An 11,854-nucleotide genomic window follows, 5' to 3' on the forward strand; every position below is an offset into this window, starting at 1 on the left:
GATAGTCTGCCTTGCACAATTTTGGGCAGTGCCACGAAACGTCTTAAAGAGAGCGACCTGGTCGTGACTCAACCTAGTAACAACTTCGGTAGATAATAGAATTTGGAAATCCAAATACAACAGTTTGGAAATCCAAAAACAACAATTTCTAATTTCTTGTAGGCTATATTCACAGTCATGAATGATGTGTGAGTGTGGTCTCTAAGCACTATAGCAAGAAGTTGTAAGAAAATCGCTTGTGTTTTGAGTTCATTATTGATTAATTGGCTCAAGAAACACAGTTGCAAGAAAATTGTTCAGAGCAACAGCTCCTTCTCTAATATCACAATACTCCCTATTTGATGGGACTGAATAAAATTTATATAGAATTGTATTCAATGATAAAGTATTCAGTTATATTGGATTTCCAGGTTCAGTGTAGACTGTAGGACTAGAAATTTTGTCCTCTCAGCTACAAGAAAACAGCATCTTCAATTTGTACAATAACTTTTTTCAGACCTAACTACCCAGAAAAACCAAAAAGGAAGAACACAAGAAAATAAAACTCCAGCCAAAAGGCTTGAACGGACAGACCTGAAGATAAAGCAGCTGACAGACGAACCTCTCTTGAACCTTTAATTGGCATTTAGCACAAAGCATGAGTTCTCAGCCCTTTGGCCGAATTTATCGATTTAAGAAATATTAAAAATGAAAAGGGCCTTGAACTTGCACATTGATTAATGAATAGGACATTTTGAATATGTAAGATCTTTACATGACTAGAGATTTGGTTGGATATTTCTGCTCCGCATGTAAGCTAAAAATTGAGTGGGTAATTCTGCTAGAAGTGCTTGAACTACTGAAATTTCACCACCTGCAATAGGAAGAAATTTACAAGAGATTAATAAGTTCAAGGTCATTTGATAAAGTCATAATTTGCAAACTGATTACCTACTTTGAACATCCCGAAATGGAACAAACTGTACTATATCACGTGAAGCAACACGTCCAGATGAACTTTCAAGCCTATCTCCTTTGTCTGCATCCAAGATCTGCAACATTGAACAAAAAAACTACATAAGCCCTGAGGTGACATTACATACCACTCGTCACAGCTAAACGCCTCAGGCCAAACAATTATAACTTTGAGTTAAGACTAAAGAGCATACACGTTGAATTAAATACCTCCATCTCTTTGAAATCAGCTCCTCCTACGCCAACGATAAGGATTGATAATGGTAGGTCCGATGCTTTAACAAGTGCATCTTTTGTTTCTTGGAGATCCGTCACAACTCCATCCTAGGAGGATGCCAATTAGACATTAGCAGTAGGAGTGGAAAATGCAAGATGATGCAATTTTTTTGGAAGTTCTCAGGAGTTGGAATAGATATTTGTTTGGTGTACAAGGCAAATATAGAGTTGTATGCATTGTTCTAACATGGATACATTAAAACCATAGTTGTCATTCCCATGTAAGCAGCACAAAGCGACCAACTCCAAAAATTCCCCATGCAGTATATTGAATAACATAATATTGTTTAATTTTATTAGACAAAAGTGAAGTTTATACAATATTTCTAAAACCCTCCATACACTTCTTATGATATCTTCTTTATGATAGTTATGATGATTATTGTATTTCGCACTATTATATTTTTCTTTTCCATATATTTACATAATAATTATTAGAGTAAATTACACTACCCTTATAACATCTAATTTTGAATCAGAAAAACATGTATAATAATTTATACAACAAAATAAATTTTGAAGCCATACAATTCTCTTTAGAATATCTTGGAAAAACATAAGAATACTTGAAACACTTCAAAGAAACTTCCTTCCACTTCGAATGAAACATAAAGAGTTTTTACAAAACAGTTGAAAGTGAAAGATACGATATGAAAACCCTAGCTCTAGACAAACTGTGATCCAGCTCAGACTAACTATTGCACATACACAATTTATCAATCAAAACACATATAATCATAATAGTAAGACAATTAGTAGCCTATCGAGATAATTGTTAGTAATGACTCGTAATCACAAATATAAATATTAAAAGCAAAAGATTTCATCAATTTTTGAAGATACAAAGAACTTCGATAATTTAAATCCATATTCCGAATTTCCATTCAGTATTTTACTATGGGAATGAAGATCAGGGTAATACCACTGAATAGCAACTATACAGAAGTATCTTACATAAAACGCAAAGGTAAAAGACGCAACATCTTATTGTCCAAGAGCTTTATTGCGTTCAACAAAATAATCAATGAACATGGGAACAAACTAGTAGTTAACATTACCAAAGGAAGACAACTACAATTAAGTGGGGAGATGAAGGAAGAAAATGCAACCACATTGAAAAAGCAACTGAAGGTTAGGTCAACAGTTTAAGGTTGAGTACGACTTAGTTGAAGTAATCCTAGGTTGCAAAATATATTGTATTTGGATGTAAGGGGGCTACTTAAAAGGTGTTGCCTTGCATGGCCTCTCATTGGTCCTTTTAGTTACTCTAAGTCTAAAAATCAACTTATATATAATTAATTGTTGTATGTACCGTATGGCAATAAAGGGAAATGGAAAAGAATATTAAGTTCTTGTCCTAAATAAAATAGTCATGTAACAAAAGTGGGTAAAGTCATATTCCTTCTAATTCTACCTACTTATATAATTTATGATCAGATATATGTATTCCTAGCAAACTACTACAGGCACATAACTAAATAATATTAATTATGTAATGACTAGTAGCTTTATTTTGGGATATTACAACCCTCCCCCGGGAGATGCTTAAATTACATTACTCTCCCCTCTTATGTCAAAATATACACTCCACTCCCCTCTCATGCAAAAAATATTAGAAAAAATTGCACTCCCCTCCCCTTAAAGAAGATTGAATTACACTCCCTTCCCCCTCTAATGTTAAAATCTACACTTCCCTCCCTTAATATATTTTTATTTATTTTTAATAGTTTAGCAATGAAAATCTAATGCACACACGACATTGAAAAATCGTGTGAATCCATTTTATTATAATTAAAATTCAAATCATATTTTTCTCTATTTTTGATATACAATATTATTATTATAAAATACGAAACAATAGAAAATAAATTTTAAAAAATCATTAAAACCATTAAAATATGGGTATTTAAAAATATTTTTTATATTCTATATTCTAAATCAGTAATTTAATAATAAAATAATCAATTTTTTCTTATTATTGACATTGAAATTAAAAAGAAACGAATTGTTTTGTCTTGAATAGTGGATCAAAATTAGTAGATATCACAAAAATATTTATTTATGTAAAAATGGATTAAAATGTAGTATATAAATAATTCTTAGGGGAGGGGATTGTAATCTAAGCATCTCTTAGGAGAGGGGAGTATAATTTAGTTTAGGTTTTTATTTTCAAGGGATGAGTGTATATTATAACATAATAGGGGAGGGGAAGGGAGTGTAATTCAAGCTTCTCATAGGGGAGGGGAGTGTAATTTACTCTAATCATTATTCTTCAAAATTTATTATGGAATTGAAAATCAATTGTGAGATATGATCATATGAAGAGTAGGTTGATAATACAAGTATAATTTCAAAAGGATAAAAATCATTGTATAAATTAAATGAAGGGATTGTTCGGAAAAAGAACTTAAAATTCATTATATGGAGCCAGGAATCACCAATCCCACCTCTCCAGGGAAGGGATGATTTCTGGTTTTATGGAACAAGACAGAATAGAATCACCTTTCCATGCTTTTTCTTGTGAATAAACAAAAAAACATAAGAATGTTCATGCCATGGAATTGACTCAATCTAAATGGAATTACCATTCCACATCAATTATAACCAACATACTCTCACAGATAAATAAGCAACGATACAGAAAAAGTGCATATTCTAATTCTTACTGTGATTATCAACAGGACAAAGTATTTTCTTCCACCATTTGCTACAGATTGGCTGGCAATAATTGCAGCATTATTTATGACAGGTCCAAAAAGTGTTGGTCCTGCGAGAGAAACGTTAAGCAGAGCACTTGTGTATGCCATCATAATTCCTTGAATGCCTTCTACCTGCGAAAGACAGAAACATGTAAATTATTAAATTATTTCAATATAGCAACAAAGGCAAGATCAGATTTAGTTTTTTCACCTCACAGTAAGTATTGCTTCCATTCAAGTTGAAACAATGGGAGACAGGACCATCAATCGGTCGTGCTCCAAATCCCCACGTAGGAAATCGCTTGTCTGAATCATAAAACTGTAACACCTCTCCAACCTCAATAATTGCCTAAACATATCCGTACAACATGGATCAGTAACAAATAAAGTAGTGGAGATTCAAATAAAAAATCATTTCTTACTCTTTGGTATGAATTTGGCCGTCCTGAAGGATCAATATAATGCAAAGAATCTGGAAGGCGTGAATTGCCATTTGAAGCTGGTAAACAACACGAGGTTAACCCAATAAAATGTATAGCACCCTTTTCATCCAATACATAACCATCATGACATGTTGAAATGTAAACCATGTCTTATAAACTATAATGTTTATAAATTATATCGTTTCATAATCCGGAGAGTGGGAGTTGGGGAAGTAAGGAAGGATAAGGTCAGCCCTATATCAGTGAACAGGGGCAAAAGGGCCCTCAGGAATAGCATTTTGAGGAACCCACAAATGCTCCCTTAAGGTAGACTGGACAAAACCTTACCCCACCCTGCCACGCACACTGGTGCAAACTGGAAACTACATACTAGAAAGGACCGAGAAGTATGAACATTTTACTAATAAGTTAAGAACCAGCTAACTAATAAATTGGATGATGGGAAGCTGAAATGCTGAATAACAGTAAAAATTATATTGAACTTAAGATTTCCATACATAATTGGTATCCTCTTTAATAAATAAAAAATACCGTTACATCATAGTTCTACCATCAAAAGACTAATTTTGCAAAACTAATCCTATAATGCAAGGTTAATGAAAAAACTGAAAGAAAAAAAAAGGTCAAATATCTACATTAACTATGAAGGTCAAAGAACAACAATCCTGTTAGTGCCATATTTTCAAAAATATTGAGTAAACGATTTCATTTCATATAATTTTTCCAAGAGATAACAAAGCCAAAGATATTAGCTATGATGAGAATCATAATGATATAAACTAAAAAGGAAAAGCAAGAACAATATTGCAAAACACTAGAACTTCTTATGGATGAATTCTAGTAGCAAGATTGAATATCCTACAATACATATTTAAATCTTATGGATTTAAATTAACTTAAATTTTACAAAAAGTATCCTAAACTTAAAAATTTAAAACTCGTTTAATACAAATCCAAGATGAGAACAGATTATACAATTTTCATTGCTAATAACAGATCCAAATAACTAAAAACGAATTCGCCTACTACAAATATGACAATCATAGAATATAATTAGGTACAACAAACTTAAGGATATATGGAGTACCTGTAAAATCAATGGCCACCATGAAGTTCAATTCAAATCCCCCAGCCAAGTAATCCAGGAAAGTATATTGAATACTTTCAGAAAATTTGTCCACAAATAGCCGGCTTTTTAATACCTTTGTCATAGTTAAATATTATTTTAGGGAAAGATAGAGGAATTCATGATTGAAATAAACATTTAATTTAATATAATAAAACCTTGGTCTGAGAATCATGACCCACGGCAGGAGACAAAAATAAATGTTCTCCTTGGCCACCAGAATAGAGCTTCTCCAGCTCCACCAGAGATGTCTGCAGTTTTCTGATAAAATAGGATAAACAACTCTGGTATTCATTTCAGCCAAGAAATGGATTTAAGGGACAAAAGGACAAACAGGCAGAAATTACCCCAACAAATCATGTTTTCCATTGCTATTGAAGTTGTAGCACTCTATTAACAAAGGATTTTCCTGTATGTAATGAAAATGAGATTAGCTTCAACTATGCCGATATGTCTTCACCATAAAGTCCAAAAATTTACCCCAAATAAGAAGATAAAGTGATGAGATACAGTAAGGGAAAACTCCATAGTTAGGGTAACAATAAACGCAGAAGACCCTCATTGTAACAGTAAGGTTCCTACACTGACTTAGCCGCTCATAGAAATAAGATCCCCTCACATGTTAGTCTCGCACACCAGCCACCCTCATGAAAACAAGATGCGCATGCTTTCAGTGGACTGTTGTCATGGTAATAATACCAACATTTTTTTTTTTTAATAAGCCAGACTAGCCCACCGAAATTGGCACCGGGAGAATCAAACCTGAGACCTTGAGAGGAGCACACTCCAAGGTCCCAAGCCAACACATTTTCATTATAAGTTTGCACTAATCAGAACTCCATATTAGTGATAGCATGCATTGAAATGCAGTAAAAATAGTTATTACTTAATAGATAGAAAGCCAGTAAAAACCTCAAGCTAACTAAGCTATTAGGAGAGTTGGTTACCAAAGCCTCTATGACAAAGTGGTCTGTAGTTCAATCCTTTCAACCTCATATCTTATATAAAAGTTGAATTCTGACATGAAGTAAAGAAATTTTAAGCACTGTCCACCCTTAGAGACTTTGGGATCTTGCACAAAGACAAGGATATACTAGATATAAAGCCATTCATAAATCCCTAATAGTTAAAAAAAAATTAGCATAGTTGGTTATTTATTTATTAACAATGAAAAAAAAATCTAAATATGTACACTTGTACCGTTGAGGGCATATTTAGAAAACAAAAGAAATTTTATGGCTCTTCACTTCGTTAGGCAATCAAAACTAGACATGTCTATATAAAAATATGCAAGCTAAGCCAAATTTTTACATAAAATATGGCAGCCAGCTATAGTAAACAACATTATTATAAAAATAGGATTATTATTGCACTAACAATCTATTATGCTGGGAGCAGTATTGGGTTGTAGTAGCAATAAAACATCTGTACTAGACCTAACATATTATTAGGTTAGTGCTTTTACACAACTACATCAAGATTATTCAGAGTCCTATTAGTAACTAACTAACCTCTCTTCTCACCCATTTCCTAAAAATTAACATGGTATTCTGACCTCTGTCTATCTGTTAACAATGTTCGTCACCATTTTGGTTTAACAGTCTCCTCGTGTCTTCGTTATTGTCCAATTTATTCTTCAATCTCAACCGATTTCTCCTTCCCAGTTAAATGTTCTTCGTCTCTCAATTAGAAAACTCTAGATCAGATGCTACTATATGGCTTAGCATAACTTTCACGCTTGCTAGTTCTTTCTCTCTCAGATTTGGCCAACTTTATACCGTTTCTAGGCCATCAAGTCTAGGTATGCTTAGTTGTAAATTGGGAGTGTATTACAGTATAGAATACTGTTATTTGTCTGACTTTGACTAGACAAATACTTACATAGAAATATTAGGTGAGTGTTTTTAGATCACATATAGTTGCAGTACTATTAGTAAACAATTCTCCCACTTCTCTCTTCCATACTCCCTAAATTTCAACAAACAAAACATCATCGTGTGTAAGTTTTATTAATTTGATACTTCTTGGACCGCTATATCTCATTCTAAATCTAAACAGACAGGCGCACTACAGGTTATTAATGTTGTTTGGAAAAGAATGTTTAAGATTTTAGTAAAATATATGCACATTTATAATAGACTATAAAATTGCTAATATTGTTGATTTTCAGCCAGTCGTTATAAATTATAATTGCACATTTTACTATCCAGAGGAGTCAAATTCAAGTTTTATACCTTGCTTCCTACTTGTTGAACATTCAAGAACACTTGCTTCCATGTTGGATTGTGATCATTTTTAATAGCTTCTGTTTTGCAAATAGGAATATGGTCACCATTTTCCACAACTTTTGATACTAATAAAAAGGGATCCTTCAAGACAAACAAAAGCACATTATATATAACAATTGATGTTCCTTCATAAGGCTCAACAACAGCAATACTGATAATAAGTACATACACTCTTTGAGAATAGATCCCTATATTCCAAATCTGTACACCTGAGTATCATCTCTACTGTAGTCTTTGAGCCAACACATTCCTCAGCATACACTTTGAGCTTCCCACATTTTTGTGAGTTGCCAGATCTGGTAGAATCTTGTCTGAGTAAATCTAATGTCAATGATCGATCACGCTTTGTAATTATCTGCACAGGCCAAATTGTTGTTGGAATACTAATATATTTTCAGTAAAACATAGGGAATAATATTTTGAGTAAGCACTTCTTGGATTCAAAAACTCACAGTATGCATTGTAGTTACCTAATATTCTAAAAACTGAAAAGTCGTGCATTTTCAATCACCATTGACAGAGAAAAACAATAATAATGAATGGTCATATAGATACAGCTCCATTGAGAGTGTAGTAAATTTTTATTTAGTTGTCTAATATCAGGTGCCAAAAAGGTGAACCATCTCTAAATTACCTCAGATAATGCACAAGTTGCCTCACCAAGAAATTGTTGTTCTTCTAACTTAAGTATCTGCACAAGTTAACCAAATAGTTACAATTTGAACTTGTATACTCGTGCTTAATACATGTGTTATCATATCTATCTATCTATCGAACAAGCGACAAGGTCCGCATAGTAAATTAATATCTTGTAAACTAAACAACTTGGAAATGATTGTTGTACAACCTTACGAGAAGATTGTGCAGAATCTGAACCATTAGGAAATAAAATTTTAAGTGTAGTTGGGTTGTTTCTAGTGAAGCACAAAAAAAAGAAGTGAAGAGAATGTAAGCAATCTGATTGTGTGAAAGTAACCAAAAAAATCATATTCTATGATTCAGGTTGTTAAACATGCACACAATTTAATTTCTCTCCTAAAATGCTGCAACACTATAAACTTACACATTCATACAGAAAGGGTAGCACAACAGCATTTTGCATGTAAATTGTCCTCATTAAAATAAAATCTTGAACTAAAAAAGGTGAAATGTAAGAGTCTCTTGGGAAAAATAATGGAGCCGTAACCGACATGCAAAAACATAAATTGATCCATTAAAATAATTTTGAAATATAAACAGCCATGTGATAATATGATATCAACATCTTTACACTTTTTGCATTCCATAAATTAATGCAATTTTTTTTTAAACGAACGAAACTTGCAATGCAAAAGCTGCAAGCCCCTAACAGGTAATGATAAAAAGAGAAAAGTACAAAGAAGAGAGAGGGAGCGAGAGGGGGGGCGAATAAACATAATGATAAAAAAAGAAAATGAATACAAGTAGATTACAAGATTATTAAAATAAATGGGTCAGTCATCTTAGTAAATAGAAAAATTCTCAGAAACAGTAAGTAGTAGGCTATTTTCTTTTTCAATGAAGAAATATGCATCAAAAACTTAGATTTGCAGAACATATAAAATTTTATACCTTCACGTCTGCGTTGTGAAACTGAGTATCAACATCATAAACATGAAACCTGTGATGAAAGAAATTTACAGAACAATTCCTGGTGAAACAACAAAACGCTTATATGTCTTGTTAGAAATAAAAACACCAATGTTTAAACTTACACTAAAACCTGAACAACCTCAAAATGATAAATGAGAGTTTGTTTAGTAATCCATGTCGGACTCAACGAATTCAAAACTACTTCTGTCCGGCCAAGTTCCTCAAGTGCTCCATTTTTTCCTTTTGCATAAAGAACCATTATTGGATCACTCTACAGCATTGAACAATTACACGTTAACCATGCAACTGAATAATGAGAATATTAGCCATTAAAAGCATAACATTTCATTTAAAGGATGACAACCAGTATAAACAAATTACAAAGGAACAATTTACATCAGCCCCAGATCCATCTGCTGAACAAGGTCTAGTAGTTCAATATAATTTCACTTGCTACAATGATGCAAGGCTACTCCACAACCATATTTTCTTGCGTGGAAGAGAGGGGAAGTTTCAAAACTTATTGTGTTTGAGATAATATTTTCCAATTTTGTTAGCTGTAAATCTTTTTCTGAATAAAAATATTGCGTATTTTTGCTCGAAATTAATGAATTGGATCCGAATCGCCTACCTTTAAGGTGGTAAAAACAACATGTATCTGTCTCTATCTCTCTCCTATTTTGCTCCCTCTCTGGTGTTATCTATCATTTCTCTTTCATCTTTCTCTCATAAACTACACTAAAATACTAAAGTCATGTTGACTTTCCTGCAACAAAGGTAGGCAATCTATAAACAAATTAATTGCATTGCATTATGGCCTGAATTTTCTTTTTGATCTGAATTTTCTGTGGTCCTCGCAAGCTAAACTTCTCTAATAATTCAGTTTCTCCTTAATTATTAGCAATAATAATATGAATAAAGCTATGCGAAGCACTAAACGATCTTGAGATTCATGAACGAAAGAGTTCAAACTTAAAACGACAAACCATCAAGAGCACATCTCAACCGCTGAATGTTCAAATTTTGCAACATCACGGTGCTATAGTCGCTATTTGACAACACTTTGTACTTACAATTGCAACTCATTAAAATTCCGCTACGCTATAGCACCAATATAGCCGCCATTTGACAATATTGGTTATGGACCGAATTTTCTTTATGATTTAGATTCTCTCTGATCCTCGCAAGATAAGGATCAATCCCAAATACAAATTTCTTTTTCAAGCACAAGAAATTTCAATATTTTTTTTAAAACAATCAACGTTAGTAATCATTAGTAATATGTTGAGAGTGAGATCAAGTCACTCCTCTCGTCATCTCCAAGTCAACCTTATACCCACTGCAACATATCTCAATTTCGGATCGTCTTATTACTCAAGGAACACTTCTACTTATATGAAAGCACTCCAATACTCCATCACTACTTCACAGCTCATTCAGTTACAGCTAGATCCTTCAGATATTTCTCTTTCATGATCTCCCCTTACGATTTGTAGAAGTAAAATACAATCACATAATAATACTCATGAAGTAGTACTTAGGAGTTTGCTTCAACATTACGCTTTAATTTTCTTATCTTATAGTATCTTGATTAATTTAATGTGCACAGGTTTCAATGCTACGCTAAATTTATCCTTAATCATTATTAATTAACAATAACAATAATAAATATATAAAGATGAAACGAGCTATCAAAAGATTGATGAAAGAAAGAGTTAAGAGTCCAAACCTTAGAGAGCACATCTCGATCACGCAAACCAGAAGCAGAAAACGACAACTGCAAATTAGAAGCGATTAATTATAGAAAATTGATTGATGTAGTTTGTTTTGTAGCGAAGATGGAGTAAGAAAGTGAGAACCTCGATCTGAGAGAAGAGACCTTGGTAGCCACGAGACTTGAAGAAATTATCGACGGCGTCGTTGGAAGTGTTTCCCGGATTCAGAAGACCTCCGGCAGTTCCGCCGATTGCCGTGCGGCCACCGGCGACATCGGAGCAGCAATTTCCCATAGCGTTGAAATGAATTGAAATTGAAATGAAAAAGACTAAACACGACAACAAAATTGAATATCCTTTGTTTATTTATCTATATGCTTCTTTTACAACTTGCAAAATTTATTTACTTTATTTTCTTGTTATTTTGTGGATACTCGTCTTTATGCTTACAAAATTAAAAAGGAGAAGTTGAAAGAAAGAGAAAAACAACGCGCTTTTCTTTTCAGAAATATTTTTGAACACTTTTGACAATTTTTTAAGTAAGAAAAGTTGGATTTGATAGATTTGGTTATTAGATGTAGCGATTTATTATTATTAACAGTTTAATCAATATTACTACTGTTATTAACCAAATATATGCTATCGTCCCTTTAATTTGGGTCAGTTTTGATTTTCGTACATATAAAAAAAAAAATTCTTTGAAATACATCCCAGTAAAAATAATTTGTTTGAAAAAGATCCC

The 11,854-nt window shown here is 32.9% G+C and overlaps 1 protein-coding gene across 1 annotated transcript; it reads right to left on the minus strand.

Annotated features, from left to right (window-relative positions):
• Positions 1-337: 337 nt before the first annotated feature.
• Positions 338-11,567, minus strand: LOC25501980 (protein BONZAI 1). Its single transcript, XM_013591489.3, has 16 exons — positions 11,257-11,567; positions 11,127-11,174; positions 9,520-9,668; positions 9,377-9,425; positions 8,421-8,477; positions 7,956-8,141; positions 7,733-7,867; positions 5,846-5,907; positions 5,657-5,759; positions 5,460-5,574; positions 4,352-4,428; positions 4,141-4,278; positions 3,897-4,061; positions 1,165-1,278; positions 935-1,031; positions 338-853 (listed from the first exon to the last, which is right to left on the minus strand). Exons 1-16 carry the CDS (start codon positions 11,404-11,406, stop codon positions 759-761), a joined length of 1,740 nt encoding a protein of 579 aa, XP_013446943.1. The 5' UTR covers positions 11,407-11,567; the 3' UTR covers positions 338-758.
• Between the last annotated feature and the right edge of the window lie 287 nt (positions 11,568-11,854).

The sequence above is a fragment of the Medicago truncatula genome, chromosome 8 (genome assembly GCF_003473485.1).
Source record: "Medicago truncatula cultivar Jemalong A17 chromosome 8, MtrunA17r5.0-ANR, whole genome shotgun sequence".
Lineage (NCBI taxonomy): Eukaryota > Viridiplantae > Streptophyta > Magnoliopsida > Fabales > Fabaceae > Medicago > Medicago truncatula.